This window comes from Xenopus tropicalis, chromosome 6 (genome assembly GCF_000004195.4).
Source record: "Xenopus tropicalis strain Nigerian chromosome 6, UCB_Xtro_10.0, whole genome shotgun sequence".
Classification (NCBI taxonomy): Eukaryota; Metazoa; Chordata; class Amphibia; order Anura; family Pipidae; genus Xenopus; species Xenopus tropicalis.
Window position 1 is genome coordinate 76,137,719 of NC_030682.2, and position 19,990 is coordinate 76,157,708.

Genomic DNA, 19,990 nt, shown 5'->3' on the forward strand with positions numbered 1-19,990 from the left:
TTACCCCCACAAAAAATGCAGTAAATGTGTTAAATTTTCAGTAGCTGAAGTGATCTCCAGGGCAATTTATATGCACTAACTTTCTTTTCCTATGCACAATGGACATAAAACTGTTCAGTGGACCCTTGGCTTTTATATTAATCATAATTTTTTATGGAAACTGCTAAATTCAGAAAAGCATTGCTGTTTGGTATATAGGAGTTGAATGACACGGTTACTCGAACGGCTCCCCCCTCCATCAAGAATGCTAAGAACTCACTCCACCCCCCTTAGGAATGTGGATCTGAGCCAATCAGCAGGAAGCCGACTCAGTCTTACTAACTGAGCATGTTCACTTGGTCTGCATGTCTGTGCAGGAGTGAGGAATTATGGGAACTTTCTTTACAGAGCTCGGCGTTTTTTCTTCCTGTTTGGCTTCAGATCTTCTGAACAGGTGAAATATGGGGAGACTTAAGGGCACTATTAAAACAACTGAAGGTATGCCTGCAGCTTGAGATTAACTCTTTATTAGCCTTTCCTTCTCCTTTAAAGGAGAAGGAAAGTCATTTTACTGCCAATAGATTAGCCACATTGCAAGCTTGAACGCAGTTTCTAGTATAAATCTCTATATCATGAAAAATAGTAATTGGAAAGTGGAAATACATTCAGAAAGCTCAGTAAATGCCCCTTAAATGAGAGAGCACAGAATGTTTACAAAACGTCTGGCACTGAGGGAAACCAAAATATGAAATTCTGCTGGGGTTAAAAGGAACATTCTCTTCAAAATCCTTTGCTATTCAGTTTAAGTGTCATTATATATTTAGTAACCAGAAACAGGTTGCCTACCTTCTGCTTGTGATGCAGGGGACCGGGCCCACTTCTTGATACAGTTAAGGTGGAAAACATGGTAGCAGCTCTGACAGCTCCACACCGGGGCCATAACACGTACCACCTCACAGCAGACCATGCATTCATATTTCTCTGCGGTCAGCTGTTCAATCAGAGAGCCTGCAAACAATTAGAGATGTATCCACAATCAAAAAACCATCCAAAAAAAAAAAGAAGCAAAACATTTTAAAAATAAAATTATGCAGCCAATATAAATAATGCACATAATGGGATTACATTAATATTGACTCAATGACAAAGCAAATGCAGACGGTGCAAATATAAATATACATAACATATCTAGAGGAGTTATGACTTCATGTTCCTAATTTTGCAGCACATGCCATTTTCCACAATGCTGACAAAGATCTGTACAAGTTAAGAACATAAAAACAAATGCATTCACAAAACACATTATAACGGGCTAGCAATGGTATCAGCTTTCACAAAAGAATTACCATATATACTCGAGTATAAGCAGAGGTACCTAATTTTAAGAAAACTGGAAAACCTATTGACTCGAATATAAGCCTAAGGTGGGAAATGCAGCCGCTACTGCTAAGTTTCAATAATCAAATAAATAACAGATAAACAAATAATAGATAACTTTAGGGAAAGAAAAATGCTACAGCAGCAGACAAAAGCAAATTTCGGAAGGCTAAGGAAGCTGCCATACTAATTATCAAGTACCAGTATCAGTTCACGTGAGGGGGTGTCCTCAGTGGACCCCAGTGTACAAGTCCCACCACAGTACTACAATAGTAGTTACTAGGGCAAAATAATTCTTGATGCTGGACTTAGTACAAATTTTTTTTTTTTTTTTAAATAACAAGTTATTTTACCACTTACTGACTCTGGCTTGTTGTGCAGATACACTGTAGGCATTTAACACACCCTATCATTAGTACTGTTTTTTTTGTAATTAAATAAATCACTAAACCTATATATTAAATGTCAAATGAAAAGGGCAACCACTTTACCCCCACACATTAATCTGGGACAGAAAAGGAAGAAGACTGCTTTGCCAGAGGCATATTTATTGCCAAGCAATCCGATTGGGTGCTCCAGCCGGCTCCATTGCATAGGTTCCAGGATAATTTAAATTTTAGCCCCAACTTTGCAATAGGCCCTTTATCAATAAGGCAGAGTTTGTACTTTATTTTGCTTTCTGAGGTTATGGCTCTCTCCATTTTTCAAGGGCCATCAAGCCTGTCAGCACATCCATATACTCCAGTATAAGCCCCAAGGGTTACTCTTTCAGAACATTTTTAGTGCTGAAAAACTCGGCTTATACTTGAGTATATTTGGTAGCTTTAGACTAGATGTTGGCAAACATAAATTTTAAAAAAAAATACCTTTGGGAAACTTATACACTGTTTAATATCCATCATGCCCATTTTAAGACAGCAGAGGGAGATATATATATAAAAAAAAAAATGAACAACATAAACTAGCAGAAATTCAATTTCTAGGAAATGCTTTTGCACCCTTCTGTACAGGAAGAATTTGTCATACAAAAATATTCTGGCTAATAGTATATACTATTATTTTTTCCAGTTTCAGCTATTAGCTGAAACCCATTTCCTTATAAACCATGTGGCAGCATTATCAGATTTAGTCATTAATTTAGACATGCTGTCAACATGGGCTCTCATGTACTACAGGTACTGCATTTGACTTTGCACCCAATCATAAATAACTAATGTTCAGCAAGTTACCTTCCTTTATTTATAAAGCACCAACATATTATGCAGTGCTTTACAGAGACTGTTCATAATTGGTCATTTATCACCATTTAAAGGAGAAAGGTAAAAACGAAGTAAGCTTTATCAGAAAGGTCTATGTAAAAACAGCCATAAGCACTCACAGAAACGCTGCACTGACTTCTCTGAAAAAAAGATTAGTCATGTCTGTAATTCCTGTGCCAGACACGCAGCTTTCTGTTCTCTGCTCTTTCCTGCTCCCCCCTCCATCAAGAATGCTAAGAACTCACTCCCCCCCCCCCCTTAGGAATGTGGATCTGAGCCAATCAGCAGGAAGCTGAATCAGTCTTACTAACTGAGCATGTTCCACATGTCTGTGCAGGAGTGAGGAATTATGGGAACTTTCTTTACAGAGCTCGGCGTTTTTTCTTCCTGTTTGGCTTCAGATCTTCTGAACAGGTGAAATATGGGGAGACTTAAGGGCACTATTGAGACAACTGAAAGTATGCCTGCAGCTTGAGATTAACTCTTTATTAGCCTTTCCTTCTCCTTTAAAGGAGAAGGAAAGTAATTTTGGCATTTTAATGCCAAAAGATTAGCCACATTGCAAGCTTGAACACTATATTTATTCTGCAGAAAGCTTTACCATATCTGAATAAACAGCTCTAGAAGCTCCCTCCCTTTGTTTAAGATAGCAGCTGCCATTTGAGTTTGGTCTCCATAGCTTCCTGCTGTAGCTCTAGCCGTTGGTAGCATAGTTCACACATTTTTATGGGAGGGGGAGTGAATTCTTAGGAATTATTTTGGGAGGGGGAGCAGGAAAAGGGAATGAGGAGAGAGCTGTGCAGATTCCGGCCCTGGGAATGAAGGATTTCTCTAAGAGATGAAATTAGATACCAAAGTACATGTATACACAAAAGAAGACAAAAATTATGTGTTTCTTTTGATAGAGTGCAGCTTTTCTGTAATTGCTTATGGCTGTATTTACATAGACCTTTCTGATGAAGCTTACTGATAAAGCAGCCTCCTGTCCCCCACCCTCCAGAATCTCTGGCTCTCTGGGCTGCGTCAGTGACTCAGAAATGAGTGACAGTGAAAGCTGATTTGTTGTGGCATGTCAAAGGGCCACACCCCTCAACAGCAAAGAAGCTGAGCTGGGTGGGGCTGCATTTGTACAGATAACAGTAAAACAGCTTATTGTTTATATCCTTTATATCCACATATATCAGCACTTCAGGCTCTTTTGCATTTGGGTTTTGTGCTGCGCACCAGCAGCCTTGGATCAGCAGCCAGTCACCATCCAGCAATTTACACATGCAAATGCAAATCTTACTTAAATAGCCAGATACAGATGTAACAAAAGGCTGTATAAAAGAGACTTCCTCCATACCAGTGACACGCCAATTGCAGCAATATTACAGACCTCTGCACAAGCACATAGATTCCTGTGCAAGTGAATGCCCTAATGTTATTGTTTAACTACAACTCCAAAAATCACCTGCCAGCTCCCTTGGCATGTTTGTTTCAAATTTCAGGGCTTTTGCACCAAGCCAAATTACTTGATTGTTGCTGCTCATCAAAGAAAAAACAAGTGATAGATTGCTTCTTTCCTATTTTTCTCATAAATAACCAAGAAATAAAGTTCTATGTGTTTGTTAGTGAGTGAGATAGAAAGTGTCAGACAATGTAAGGGTGAATGGGGTTGAATTTTTAGACCTTCTTTAAAGTCTTTTCCAAGTTTTCTATCAGATAGGAAAGATGGGCAGGTGGAGGTCAAACTTTAGATGTCAGTCAAGAATAGTTGGACCACTTCCACTCCACTCTGCTCAGAACACAAACTGCCTGTCAGAAGTGTGCCAAGTTAAGCAGATTCCCATTCACGATAGTTACCCTTTATGTGAAGTAAAATAAAAGAAACAATAGAATTCACAAAACAATTTTTTAAAAATGACAAACACAGTTGGCTATCAAGGTTTATGCATGCACAAGAGCAGTGTGTAAAATATGATTTGCCTCAAAGTGATGCAGGCACCTTGGTATCTAAATATACAATCTACAGTGATACAATGCCAGCACTGCTCCTACAGGTGTGCTTTCTAAATCAGAGGTCTCACAGGTGTGAACAAAACAGGGCTTACAGGTGTGAACAATGCAGGGGCTTACAGCCTGAATCGGAGGTGTGAATAATTCAGGGGCCAGTTAATATCAGTACTGATACAATTTAAAGCTTACACAAAGGTAAGCTGTCACAGCAGCCAGACAGTGGGTGACCACACAAGGCTGTGCATGGGCTGGATGCGGCCTGCAGGCCACCAGTTGGACAGCACTGTCTTAAGCTATTGTCACACAAAGTGCATCATTGGCTTCTCTCCACCTGTGGTTTCTCTGGAAGCAAAGAGAAGCTGATCTGCTGCCACCACATCTGCATTTCTCTGCACTTTCAGGCATGGCAGATATAGCCAATCAAACCCAAAACTATGCAATTTCTTACCAATATCTGTTCCATGAGTCTGCACACAGACCAACACCATGTTTGTCAGTGCAGAGACAAGGCTGAGTTCCGAGGTATGCATTCTGTAATATATGTGCAGTGGATGATCAACTCCTCGCTGAACTGGAAGGCTAGATATGGCCTGGCACAGTGCCAGGTCTAAAGTTGCAGGCGCCAAAGGCAAGCTTCCATCATCAGATCACCCAGATTTACCAATAGGTGCCCACTGCTGCACCCTTTTACAGCCTAAACCCCTCTGGGTTTTCCCCCGCTGCCTGGCTCCACTCTCCACTGCACATCCATATTTAGTGCTGAAGATTAGTTGTCATTAAGAACTGTGCACTGCAGTTGCTAAAACACACTGTCCTATGACCTATATAAACGATTATTTTACAGTGGGGGATAGGATGGGAAGGAATGTTTTTACTTATTTATCTTTGTCCTTCACTTGCCCAAAATTTTTTCCAGGGCTGCGGAGTCGGAGGCAATTTTGGGTACCTGGAGTCGGCAAAAAATGAACCGAATCCAACTCCTACTAAATTTAAATGGGAATAAAAAAAAAAATAAAGCAAGTTTAAATGTCTCAATTCACAAACAGTCATAATTAATTCTCTGCTATAAGAATAAAGCCCAATGCACGCAGTGCATAAACTAACACGTTGAGTGACCATGAAGCATGCTTTTCATTGACTGTATGCTTCACTAAATGGGACATAACGCACAGTTAAGGTGCGGCAGCTCCACTGCGTTGTGTTCCTCTGTTACAGGGAACACAATGCCCACTGTGAACCCATGTATGTCTCCTTCCTTTCCTTCAATGAATGTATAAAATACATTAGCATATAAAAAACAGAGGAGTCGGAGTCGGAAGTATCAGAAACGTAGTTTCTAACTCTTCTCAGGCATGAACCCTTGTGCCTGCTGATGAAAAGCAGCCCCGCAGCATGATGTTACCACCTATGCAAGGAGTATGGATGGTGTAAAAGACTCAAAGCTACTGAAGCTTGGATGTCAATATTTTAGCAGTACAATTATCCCAAACAAAAACTAAAAAGTTACACTATAGTGCCTCAGCAACAAAAAGGTAATTATCAAGCAATGGTCCCATTAAAACCATGACTCCCTATCAAACTTTGGCAGTATTTAAAACTGGGGTGCACATGTGTTATTCAACCAACATGAATAATATGGAGAAAAACTGTCTAGTAAATGCCCTCCTAAACAGTTTGTAAAGCTGATACATATTATCCCATACTATTTAACTTGTTATTGCTACAAAAGTTGGCCCTTTAAAAGTGTTTCAAAGCGTGGTGACTGATTACTTATGCAAACAGAACACAGACTACAGGAACTATGTCAAGTAAAAATAAAAACGACATTTTTTAGTGTTTTGCAATAAAAAACACTGCAAACAAAATTACCGTATAGGGTTTGTTATTCTTTTGGTCCTTTTATAAATGTGTGTTAATAATAATAATTCTATCTATATGAATGTACAGCCTTTCAGAAAATAAATTTAGAGAAAATACGCATCAATTCAAAATGTTACCCTAAAGGAATAGTAACACAAAAAAATGAAGTGTATCAAAGTAATAAATATACTGGCTTATACATTATATAGCTTTAAGAAGGGGCTGGATTGTTTTTAGTACAAGTCAATCCAAGGACTGGACCGACTGCCATCTTGGAGTCAGGAAGAAATTTTATCCCCTCTGCAGCAAATCAGAGAGGCTTCAGATGGGTTCTTTTTGCCTTCCTCTGGAGCAACTTGCAGTTAGGCAGGTTATATAAAGGCATTATAGTTGAACTTGATGGACGTATGTCTTTTTTCGATCTAACTTATTATGTTATTTTGTGCATACAGTAAAGAAGCCAGAGTGCCAAGACCCACCCAATAGCTGCACTGTTGGTTCAGCTCAGCTCAAACTAGTCAGTGGCTGACGCAGAATATGGTGCATAAAGGTTTACTCAAGATTAATGTGAACTAAGCAACAGGGCCAGATGAAACACACCCTCAGATACTGAGAGAGCTAGGTTCAATTTTACAGTGGCCCCTGTTTCTGATAGTCTCGCATTCATTTGGTATGGTACCTATAGATAGGAGGAAAGCTAATGCCATTCATATATCCAAACTGGAAATCTGGGCGGCTAAGTGGTAGATGAGATTTAATGTGGATAAATGTAATGTCATGCACCTGGGATGTAAAGTATGCAAGCCACTTATACCCTTAATGGGACTACACTAGACAAATCCGTAATGGAGAACTTGGGAGTCCTTGTAGATAATAAACTTGGCTGTAGCAGGCAATGCCAGGCAGCAGCTCCAAGGCCAAACAAGGTTTTGAGCTGTATTAAAAGGGGCATAGGTTAACTGGAGGAGGGGGGGTTATTCTTCCCCTTTACAGGGCACTGCTAAGGCCCCATCTAGAATATGCAGTTCAGTTTTGGTCTTCAGTGCTAAAAACGGGACATTATTAAATAAGAGAGAAGGGCAACTAAGCTGGCAAAGGGTATGGAAAGTCTCAGTTATTAAGAAGGACTGGAAATAGAACCACTCTCGCTTAGTTTATATCAAGCATTTACAGTGTGTAATGTCATTAACAAATAGCAGTTAGGGGTGGTTCAACTTTACATTAACTTTGAGTATGTTATAGAAAGTCCTATTTCTAACAACTTTTGTTTTTGAATTGTTTTCTTCTTCTTCTGCCTCTTTCCAGCTTTCAGATGGGGGTCACAGACCACAGTAGCTGAAAAACTATTGCTATGTGATGGTACAATTTCATTGTTATTATGGTACTTCTAATTACTTAACTTTATTTTTAGTAACTCACCTATTCATATTCCAATCCCTCATTCAAACCACTGCCTGGTTGCTTGGGTAAATAAACCCTAGCTGCTGAAAAAGCTAAATAATTATAAAATAAATAAATGAAAAAATTAAGATCAATGGCAAATTGTCTCAGAATATCAATGTCTACATAATACTAAAAAAACTGACTTTTTAAGGGAAACTGTAGTAGTCAAGGCAAAATCTGAAAAAGAAAGAAAATTGCACTTTTGCAGTGTTGCTTGTACAAACATGATGTACATGGAAGAGTCATGCACTCAGTTGTACAGTATTACAGAAATATGGAAGAAGTAGCGAAAATGTGCGTTTTAAAAAGCAACATATAAACGTTGGTCTTTATTCTTAAGAACATTTAGTAGTAAAATAAGACAGTAAGGCTGACTGGTGATGGATAAGACTAATCCTCTACATTAGAACACCACTTCTAAGCTAATAAAAACATAGTAATAAAATACAGGCATAGAATCAATTATGTAGACTGCTTGGGGCCTAGAGTTTTCTGTAACAAGATATAGGCTTATAAATGTCTAAAAAATGAAAAAAAAAAAAAATATTTTCCATAATATAAACACATACACCAGAAACAAAAATTATTTTATGCAACTGATTTGGAAAGTCCAATGTCCCCTGAACGTGCCAATACCAAATATATATAGTTTTATGGAGATTTCTCACTTGTATAGGTCAAAAACTCCCAGCAGTACACTACCAAATTTCGAAAGCACTGCTCCAGAAAGCTGCATACTTTAGATTTCAAGGCCAAAAATTCCAGTAACAGAAAGGTTTATCCCAGAAAATTATACATTTTTAGAAAGAACAAATTCTGGGGAATCCAGAATCGGTAGAACTGCCTGTCTACTCCAAACTACCAAGTTGCAATGATTTCCTAAAGTTATTGGTTTTTATCAAAATTTGTGAAATTTCTTAATAAACTCTTCAAAGCTTCAAGTCTACAGTATCTTATCTCCCACATATCATTAGGTACCAAGAGAAAACACCCTAAATATAAACGCCAGGGGTCCACTGAACAGATTGATGCCCAATATGTATAGGTTTACCTATATATGTGGCATGTAGGGGTTTCTAGGACATTTCAGAAATCGCTTAAAAATGTTGCAATTTGTCGCATTTATCTCACCCAATTTCTTGCATACAAAGGCAAATCACCCCAAATAGGAACACCAGAGGTCCACTGAACAGTTTGATGCCCTATATGCATAGATTTAACAAACCATGTGGTGTATAGGGGCACCCAAATAAAAATAGTGCATATGTATTTTCACAAATGATGCTCCGGCTCGTGCAGTTTTTGCACCCGGTATGTGTATTATGTGCCATAAGACCCCCAAACAGTACGGAGACCCTAGAAAACCATATATTTTCTGAAAGTACACATTCTGACAAAACAAAAATGGGTAAATACATCTTTCGCAGTTGTTTTTTTATGGAATAAATACATTTTTGATACTTTTACACTACAAGCTGCTTCTTGAAAAACTTTTTTGACGCAAAAAGGGACCCCAGATGTGCCTGCCTATTTTTTCCTGTATATTCCTGTATGACTCCCCAAGCTGATGGTCTGGGGCATGAGCACCTGGACCCACCTAAGTAGGGGGTAAGATTCTATCTTAAATACGACTATTCTGTTAGTCTGTGTGGTTTATGTTTATGTTCAGTAAATACATCTTTCTACTGCAAACTACCAAACTACAAAGCTATGCTAAACAGTACGGTTTTTATGACATTTCTGAAAATCGTCACAAAGCTTGCATTTTTCCTCATTATATACCCCCACAATTTGTAACGTATCAACATAAAACACTCTAAATATGAACACCAGGGGTCTACTGAACAGTTTGATGCCCAATATGCATAGATTTACCAAACTATGTGGTGTACAGAGGAAGCCAAATTGAAATACAGCAGACAAAATGTCCATGTGCAAAGACAAGTAACAAAGAACAATGTGAAATGCAGTAAAATTGCTAAAATCCAAAAAGAAAACTAAAATCAATGTTTTGTTCTTTTTCCTAGTGATATCTGCAGTCAGAATTACAGTTTGAGTATTTTGGCTTGGGCAAATTAGTTTTACAGACAAAGTCAAACGAAGAACAACTATCCATAACTGAAAATGCAATAAAATGACTAAAAATGCAGCGCCAAAATCACAGACAATGTAATAAAAACACAAAAATAATACACAAAAGGTATTGTGCAGTTAGCAAATACACTATCCGCAATGGCAATAAAACATTTTTTCCAGGCAAGAAAAAAAAACGATGCAATAAAAAAAAAAAAAATTACAAAATTGCATAAGTGTGTACACATGGCAAAATGTGTTTTTTGTGCATGTGTGTGTGCGCAAGTAAGTGTGAGTGCTGTAAGTGCTGTGAATGTGTGAAACCCCCCCCAAATTATGTGTGTGTATAAGTGTAAGTATGTTTGTATTAGTGCAATAAGTGTGTGATTGTGTGTGTATCTGGCACTAACCTGGGCACAAACAGCTTGAGATCGCAGGAGGGACACAGAAGATCACAGGCACAGCAGCTGCAGTCAGGTCCGGTGTGTGGGCAGTACAGGAAGTGAGGGGGGAGCTCAGGAAGGGAGGGTGAGAGCAGCAAAAGCCTGACACGTAGAATCTATGTGTCAGGCTTTTCCCATGGGGCCCCTGGGCGATCATGCCCCAGGGGCCACTATCTACACCCCTCTGTTCATTCCCTAGGGAGTTCTTTACCCTGCGCCCGTTCTCTGCACTCAGATTAAGCAGCGAGCGCAAGAAAAAGAAAACGTAGCTCCTTTGTGCTTGGCGCTTCACATCCTTTTATACCAGCACGTAAGAGCTACGTTGTTGGCAGGGAAAGGGTTAAACTTTGCATAATGGCTAGATGTGGGCAAATGTAGTTTTATAAATGGTATAATGGTTTATTGTGGTTACTCAAATTTTTTCCAATCGTGCTTTTTAGTAACGAAAATACATGCTTTAATGAATTGGTCCCATAAAGTTCATTCGGCATGGCTTATTAGTAACAAATATAGATGTTTGAAATCTCATCTACATAAACAACCAGTCAGTCATGCACTGCAATGCAATAAGTATTTCATGTAAGCCTGGTTTAAAAACTATGAAAATACAATTATTAACTGACAGTAGCCCCATGTTTATTCCAGGCCCTCCTCTACTACAAAAGGGGTTGTAAACACAAATATACGATTTTTGTCTCAGTTTTGTCTAATTCTGAGAAACACATATTATAGTGTATTTTAAATAGTTGTACTCAGTTTCTGTGACAATTATCTCCTTCAATTCATTTGTTTCATGAGCATGACAAAGGAACAGCTTCCTTCCCCCAACACCATCTCTTTAACTGATGTGCTGCTTTGGTCTCCCATAGCAACCTGACTTTTACGTGATGTGGATTGCTTTCATATTGAAACAATTGTTATGATTCTGAGGTCATATGACTCATTAGAGGAACTAAAATGTTTTTTTTTTTTAAAGGGGAACAAAACCCTAACCCTAATATGGCTAAACATTCCATATTTTATATAATAAAGTTTTGAAACCAGCCCAAAGGTTCAACATCACTATAGTAGTAATAATCCGGTCCTTTAAAGTTGTCAAGGGGGTAGCCACACTGGACAGTTCCATCCACTCTGAGCAGCTGTTGATAAGCTAAGCTTAGGGGTATTAAAAATGATTAAACAAAGAAAATGATGCACCCTGATGATGGGTCACATGACCTGAAACGCATAGGGAGCAGGTTTTCCCAAGGAGCAGGAACAAGCTGACCCACCTTCCTTCAATGTTTGCAGACGATACAAAATAAAACAAATTCCTTCAGCCAAAAAGACCAGGAGGATTGCAAAAGTTCAAAAATTCTGGTGCTCAGTGGAGGAAAAGGGCTCACATTTTGGCTACAATAGCAGGATTCAAGATGAACACTGATAAGTATGCAAATATGTCCACATGCTATGTAACCTAATTGAACAGGCTGTTACCTGCACACTAGGAAAAGCCTATTTGTTGGATATGTTTTTATAGAACTACGGTGGAGAATAGTGTTTTATTAAATAAAAGACTTTTTAAATGTTTTTATAAATCATATTATAGGTGCTCGCCGCTTGTTTTCTTTTTTTGCTGCAAAGAAAATGATGTTTGTCTGTCATATAAGCTCATTCTAATGGGCTGATGATTAGAGTCTGATGCTAATAGCACTGGTTTCAGAGCTGCCATGTAGTAATCATCTGTGTACTGTGTATTACTAATCAGCCTTACATTGTGACATTTATATTCTGTGTATACAATATATTGTGAGTGGGTCCCTAAGCTCAGTAACTGACAGCAGCCCAAAGCATGTGCTGGGAATCAGCAAAAAAGAAGATAGGGGGCTACTGGGACATCTTTGGGGCACAGATCTTTCCTGCTAAAGGGCTTTAGTTGCCTTGGGCTGATACAGAAGCACAAAACATAATTTACAACATTTCTAGCCTATGTCTTTAGTTAATCTTTAGTTCTCCTTTAACACAGGGTCCTTGACCCAAAAATGGTTCCCCATGTTGTTAATGGTAATCCCCATTATCCTATAAAGAAATATTTCCTACAACAAAGATATAAATAAAAAGAGGTATATAATTCATTTTAAACTATTCTCTGGGCCACAAAGATGACTCTAATCTTGATCTGGACTTGCCCCCTTTTAAATACAGTGCCTGGTAAGTTACCATTACAGAGGTTAAAAGTCACCAATGTACATGTAATTTATGCCATGGAGAAAATAACCTATTTAAGCAAGCTACAGATAGTTCAACAGCTAGTGGCTCACGTGATGATATTCTTTAAGCCTCTAAGCCTCAAAAGGTTTTATATATTACTGTTGTAAGCAATACAGAGTAGATATCTTTTACATGGTACACATACCTCTTTAAGGTAAAAAGAAACAAAAATACATACTTGTGTGTGTCTCCTTATTCTTTGGTACTTCATTCTTATTCCATGGCCTACTCCACCCTTGCTGCATAGACTTTTTAGTCATATGGTCCTGAGTTTGGGAATGCTGTTTTCTTCCTGAATGTTTGTCACCATCAGAGCCCCAGCGGTGAACATGATGCTTTGGCTCTTGGCATATATTTGAAACACAGGACTCTTTTACCCTATAAGTTTTCTTTTCTTTTGATGTAAAAGCTGCAGCTGGAGTATTTTCATGTTGAGACGTTTTGCTGCCATGTGGTTCAAGTGGCTTGACTGCTTTCTCATTTCTTGGATTGTTCCAATCCAAAAGTTCATGCTGAGCCTTCTTCGAAGAGCACTGTGGCCTTTTTTTTTTTTCACTTCCTACAGCACCATCATGGCTTTCTAGCCTTGTCTTGAAAATCTCCTCCTTAGAGGATACCGATTTTCCCCCATCCTGGGGCGGGATGTTTTCAAACATATCTTCTACTTTTTGTTTTGGAGTCAACCTTTTCTCTCTGTCATATGAATGTCTTATTCGGTCTCTGGGGCCCCTTAGAGAGCCTCCTGAAACATGTGTCAATCTTTTTGGTTTAGCTCCTCTGCTGTCTGCACTACCAACCTCCTTTTCACTTTCAGATGAACACAAATCACTTGGTTCTCTTGTTCTTACGCGCCAGTCCCCAAGTGGTGTGCTGGCACCAAAGGGCCTTATAGATGCATCAGAAAGTGGCTGTCTTGGGTGATTTCTAGTATGTGACCTTTCGCTTCTTGACCTTTGCCATCTCTGGTTCTGAAAACTGTGGTTCTTCACAGGCTTGACGGAGCTGGTATCTGGAGAACCCTGTTGAGTTCTTTCACTAGCCTTGCTTGAGCTGGTGTATGGGTGAAGTTTTTGTACTGGAGAGTCATGGTTTGTCTCCCTTGAAGAATGGCTTTGGTAAGAAGTTGGAAGATTGCTTTGTCTGTTCCAGTTTCTGTTAATTTCTGATCTTATATGACTTCTCCAATTTGGGTTGGCACTTTGTCTCTCTCTGGGGATAAAGTCAGTTGCATCAGGGTTATATTTTGGTTGACCTAACAAAAAGGGAAAAAAGTAGTAGTAAATGATAATTCTTTAGATTAAATTAAATTGGGATTTAGGATTTAACAATGCTTAGCATAAAACATTTGTCCTGAAACATGACTATTCATATGCCTACCCTTTTTAATTCAACAGAATGTTCTTCTCTAAAATTTTGGGATATATGTGAGAAAATATATATATTCAAACGCATGCACAGAGGTAAGAACATAATTATATGGTTGTTATTCTATTATGCAAAGATTAATTTATAAAAGCAAAATGTGGATTTACATGGTGATATATCTATGCTACCTGAAAGCTAAGCGTTTAAATGGCAAAAGGGCAATGTAGAGGAGCAGTGGTTGGCATTTGGTCTTTGGGATAGACTCCTTCCAGGGAGTTCCCTGTTTGTTATGCAGTTAAGTTTGTAATTTCTCACCATGTTTGTAGGTTATCCCTCCAAATGCTCCTTTCTGTTAAATGGCTTTGCATGAAAAATACTCTAGCTTGTATGCTATGGTGTATGTAGTATGCAGTTTAGATTGTAAATTCCTCTTGGGTAGGGACTGATGTGTCAAGAAAGCACTATAATTATTAAACAAAACCAGTAATACATTTTGATCACTTAATAAGAAAGCTCAGTTTTTATGTAATTTTAGTAAAGGAGAGTTCTTGTAGACTGGAGGACAGTAATAAACAGTCTCACAGTCTATTGGGACTAGCCCAAGCCCAAAGTCAGTCATAAGCGAGCAAAAAAAGGAACATGTGTCTGGAACTCACCACTGTCCTCTTAAAACAGTAGGAAAAAATGGTACAAAAGACAGGAATACAAAGAGAACCCTGATAAAAAACTGAAGCTTGGCAAAACATTAATTTTTCAGCAGGACTATGATCCCAAAACTCAAAGTCAATGTAACACCGGGGTGGTTCAGTGAAATCTCAGTTCACCTGAGAATCTGTGGCACCATCTGAAAATTACAGTGCACACAAATTGTCCAATTAACCATGTCCAGCAGTAAGTAAAGGTGCAATACCATAAAAAATTATGTTTGTCAACTGAATATTAATTCATGTTGAATGTACAATTTTTTTTATATAAAACAATATAAAACAACGTCACTTTATCAGTGCTCTGAAAAAAAGAACATTGTCACTTTGTCAGTGATCTGTATATAAATCCACACACAAGCATGGGACATATTATGTAAAAACTTAGGGGCAGATTTACTAAGACATTCAAACGCTCCGAGCGTATTTTTGCAGAATTTTTCGTCGCTTGTGTGACTTTTTTGCCGCCCGCGCGATTTTTTTGTACGATTGCGCGAAAAAAATTGGAAAGGTTTTCCCGCTGTTTACTATCGTTTGATTCGGGATTCAAACTCGCGTTTTCATGAATGTGCCCCTAAATTTCCACATAAGGTTGTTCAACTTTGAATGAACTTTTAGTATGTTTGTAGAGAGTAATATTCTGAGAAAATTTGTAGTTACTCCTGTACAATGGCGATATCCATATCTTACACATTAGTGTAACATGAGGTATTACTTGATAGAGAGAGCAGGGAGATAATCACATTAGGTTTCTATCACCTATAAATGAGAGATGGTGGCAGCAAGAAAATTTTCTGGGTGCTGGTATGTTTTGGGGAACCTGACGTTAATCTAACCTGTGTGTATGGTGACTGAGTATAATTCCTTGTAGCCATATCCCATGTCATGTGTGGCTGAGAGTGCCATTGTTGTGACACAAATGCTGTTAAAAAATTCTTTAAAAAAATAGTTACAGCTTTTTCTTAGCTATGGTAGATAAATAGTTATGTGTGCTTAGATTAATTTGGTAGACTAATTGACCACTTCCAGGAAATCATGTGGTGACCTCTGTAATTTCATGCAAATTTTTAATACCATCTGCATTTATCTGTTGGTGGCATAAGAATTACATTTTACACTGAAAGAAAATGACAGGTAAAAACATTATCCTTCATAAATCTAGAAGGCTTGGATTTTTGTTAAAAAAAAAAAAAAAAAGTCAGTACAGATATAAAGCTAGCTAGCAATTAAAAAAAAAAATGCGAGCACTAAACCTTTACATTGTAAATGTTTTTGTTCACTGCTATAATAATATTCAAGTCCAGCTACCAAAAAAAAAAAAAAACAGTGCTAATGCTATTACAGTTATATGGATATATGAAGTGGTACTAGTCTTAAAATAATCGCCAAAGCAAGTTTTGTCAAATTAGCATTAGAATACAGAATTGTTGGGTAATCTCCTTGGTTTGTGCCTTCCTCCAGTGCAGCCATAAATGTAATAGGGCACGATTATCCCAGAAAGATGTAGATGGATGCATGCATATTCAAATGACACTGAAGACTTGTACCATACTAGATGAGATTCCCTTTCATTATAGGAAGACACTAACCCCTGAGAGTTGGCGCTCACAAATCACTACTAGTGATTTGTGAGCGCCAACTCTCAGGGGTTAATATTGGAAGCACTTCACGGATTAGATAGAGGAAGGCAGCTCGGAGACACATAAATAAAAAATGTTTTTTTTGGTTTTTTTTCACAATTGAGAGGTTAAGTAGTGGGGTTTTTCACCCTTTTTTTTCTCACTGGTCTTTTAACAGTAGTAAATTCACTTTGACACTTTTAGAGCGTGGATAAGGTTTGCACATATTATGGGAAGACACCCCAGTGTTTAGTTAACATGAATATTCTTGGGGGAAAAAGACAAAATTCATGTCGTACACAGTTACATAGGGCTGAAAAAAGACCACAGTCCATCAAGTTCAACCCTTCCAAGTGCACCCGGCATACACAAACCTATACTGAGCTATCTATACACTCACATACATAAACCACATATACCAACATCAATACTAACTGTAGATTTTAGTATTACAATAGCCTTGGATATTACATGTGTTCAATAAATCATCCAAGCCCTCTGAAAGGCATTAATAGAATCTGCCATCACAACATCACTGCCCTTTCTATGAAAAAAACACTTAGAATGCTTCAAATGAAAGTTAAGTTTCTCTAGAGGGGTGGCCTCTTTGGTCTGATCGTTTTCATGGGAAAAAAAGATATATTCCTATAACCCCCCTATCTGCGTTATAAGCCTAAAAAGTAGTGTTGAGTCTTATACTGTTTTACAAAACGCTGTTTCAAAGAAACGCTCCTTAATAATTATGTCACTGGTATAAAGCTAGTCATATGAAGACGACTCCAGTGATCTAAACAAACTGATAATTGACTATTATAGCCACCTGAGTGTTTGGGCATTTCAGTCACCTAATAGTGTCTTGTTGGCCTGTCCAACTTCATCTGATCCAGACTGAGATAAAATAAAATGCCCGAAAAATAAGGGGCCTATTTATCGTTAGGTTTCGCTGTGTAAAAACAGTGTAATTTTTTTTACTCTGTTTATCTTCCGCCAGAACATGCGTAAAATAACGGTGTAAAATCTACCATGTGGTTTTTAACACAAGCAATGCCCACAGCAGAGTGTAACTGAGATGTTTTAATTTTACTACAAATTCAGTGTACTATATGTATGTAAGCATTTGGAGGATGTGGGTGGACTTTAGCTTCAGTTCACAGCTTCGACAGCAAGAATATGAATACAGGTGCATAGTAAATAAGTGTGTTTTCCCCCTACTACATTCACACATTGCTCCATGTGGGCCCATAAGCATGTCAATTGCCCAAAATTATTACAATTATCATTTTAAAATGGTGGAGAGTTGACATGATACTTACAACCATATAATTCTTATTCTAATTTCACCAAGTTTTAAATTGTCACTATGTTTGCAGTGGGTTGACATTTGTTAAAGAGGAATGTTCATGTCAGCTGTTCTGAAATGTGGCTCCCAGACAATGGCTTAAAAGCATGGCAGCAACTGTAGTTCAGCAACAGATAAAAGTGGGGAAAAAACACTTAAACAATCTGTAATGGAAAATCAAAGAGCCTTACAACCCAGTTAATGCTAAGGATTTTCCCTGCAGAAACCTAAATATGGATAACTTGCATTTGAAAGTTAACTTACGGTTATAAAATGTCAGATTACGCGCATGCAATTTGGCCTGTGTCACAACAAGCAATATCTGAAATACTCCTCTTGAAAATATAAAATATAATAATTCAGTTTTACTGTTAACAGCAACTCATTCACATTCAGACATTTAAAGCCTGTAAAAAAACTGAGACCCAAAAATGTCCTATATGTAATTAACTTTGAATCTAACTAGCTGTCATCCGGTAATGTTGAAAGCTGAAGCTCACCAACACCCAGGGAACCATAGGCTGGATATTTTGTAACATTTGGAATCTATTATTTACCTGAAGGCTGACCCTCAGCCATGTTGATAAGCTGAGGATTCCCTGTTGTATCTACCCAGGTTACTCAACAGCTCACGTGTATCCCAGGAGTTAAGCACCGAAGGCCAGCGGATGTTCCCCAGCACAGAAACACCGGTAAGGGCTAGAATGGAGAGGCTTAAAGGAGGTTGTGAAGTCACAAGTCATGTGACCAAGATGTGGGAGGGTGAGTGATGTCACAGGGGGAGTGTTTTCCTGCTATCTCTCTCTATCCCTGCCTACCAATGTCATAGCACCATGTGACATATTTGGGAAAGAAGGTTCTGGTGCCATGCTTGAAAAGGGAGGGGGAGTTTCAATGTATAGTTCTGCTCGTGCAAGGTAAAAGGGTTTGCAGAAAGCTGACGGGTAAGAGTAGTGAGATCTGCTGAGGAACTGTAGTTAGGAAAATTCTGAGATAAGTTGTGTGTGCGAGCGCTAAGCTTTTAGAGCTTCTGAAATCGTTCACTGTTCGCAGTTCATTATAAGTACCTGACGAGCAGGGATCTGTGTGTTCACACACATACTTTTCTCCGTGGCGAAATGCCATGCTAAACTAACGATATGATTCTGCTATAATGGTGCATGCAGTCTTTCTTTAATTACTACTATCGTGTTGCGCCCTGTTCCTAGCTACTGTGAGCCTGCACGCAGCGCCAAAGACTTCAAAGCCAGAACGAGAGAGAGCTGTTGGTTGGTGGAGAGGCGGAATTGCCAGGTTTATTTTTCCAAACCTGCCAAAATCAGTTCTAAAACCAGCCCAAAACTAGCCAAAAACCACTTTTAAAGTAGCCCAAAAATAGCCTAATATGTGAAAAAAATTCTAAAAAAATGAAAGCATATATGGGAAAACATGCCTTTTTAAAGTGTATAATAACTACTCATGCCCTGTTCCTCCCCCTCTCAAGTTACTTGCATGGCTGATAATTCCCTGCTCTCTGTGTCCAGCTGGGAAGTCACTACAGAAATAGATTCCAAATGTTGCATTAACCCCAGACTTGATATACATATGGGTGCGTTGAACTACAACTCTCAGAAGCCCCAAGATATCCTGAGAGTTATAGCTTAAGGATCAACTGCAGAACTGCCCCCACATCACAGTACAAAGTGATACTACAATCACATACCCTATAGCACAGGGAGTAAGGTTGTAGGGCAGACAGGTTGAGTCTGAAAGAGCAAAAAAGAATACAAAACGGAGCCTCTTTCTATACTGTCCAATTGCATGTTGGGTATTGTAGTTTTACATTAATCCTAGCTGTAGGCTAATTGTAAGAAACAAACTACATAACCCAGCATGCAGTGGAACAGGCACAGTAGGGGGAAAAACTTTGGCTAGTTTCCAAACGACAAACCCGCCAAGGCTCCAAAAAATAGCCCAAAACTGTACCTTGGCGGGTTTGTACTTTGGAAATCCACCAGGGCTTTAAATTAGTAGCCCAATTAGGTGGGAAAACTGCCAACCTGGCAACCCTGGGGAGAGGTTTGCCAGAGAGTGCTACATAGTAAATAATCCCGTCAGATCTGCTCTTACTGAGTTGCTGCAGTCAGATCCAGAGGCAGGATTCAGAGGTCCGATGCCTGGGGCCAGCTGCAACAGCTCAGTAATATTTGCACAGAAGAGGAATATTTTCTGAAGACTCTTTAAAACCAGAGGCAGGGAGTCTGGAGCTACATAGAAATAAGGTTTCTCTGCTCTGTATATT

General features: G+C 38.6%; 1 protein-coding gene across 4 annotated transcripts in view; it reads right to left on the bottom strand.

Moving 5' to 3' along the window:
- nfx1 (nuclear transcription factor, X-box binding 1) overlaps positions 1-18,506 on the bottom strand; it is a 140,948-nt gene extending 122,442 nt beyond the window's left edge. For 2 of the 4 annotated variants that reach the window (XM_031903503.1, XM_031903505.1), the window contains exons 1-3: positions 18,267-18,506; positions 12,861-13,934; positions 826-987 (exon numbers count right to left, since the gene is read on the bottom strand). In XM_031903503.1, the coding sequence (XP_031759363.1) occupies positions 826-987; positions 12,861-13,934; positions 18,267-18,288 (1,258 nt within the window). In that variant the 5' untranslated portion in view covers positions 18,289-18,506. The remainder of the gene's footprint in view (positions 1-825; positions 988-12,860; positions 13,935-18,266) is intronic. The other 2 variants (XM_031903504.1, XM_031903506.1) reach the window with 2 other exon arrangements.
- Between the last annotated feature and the right edge of the window lie 1,484 nt (positions 18,507-19,990).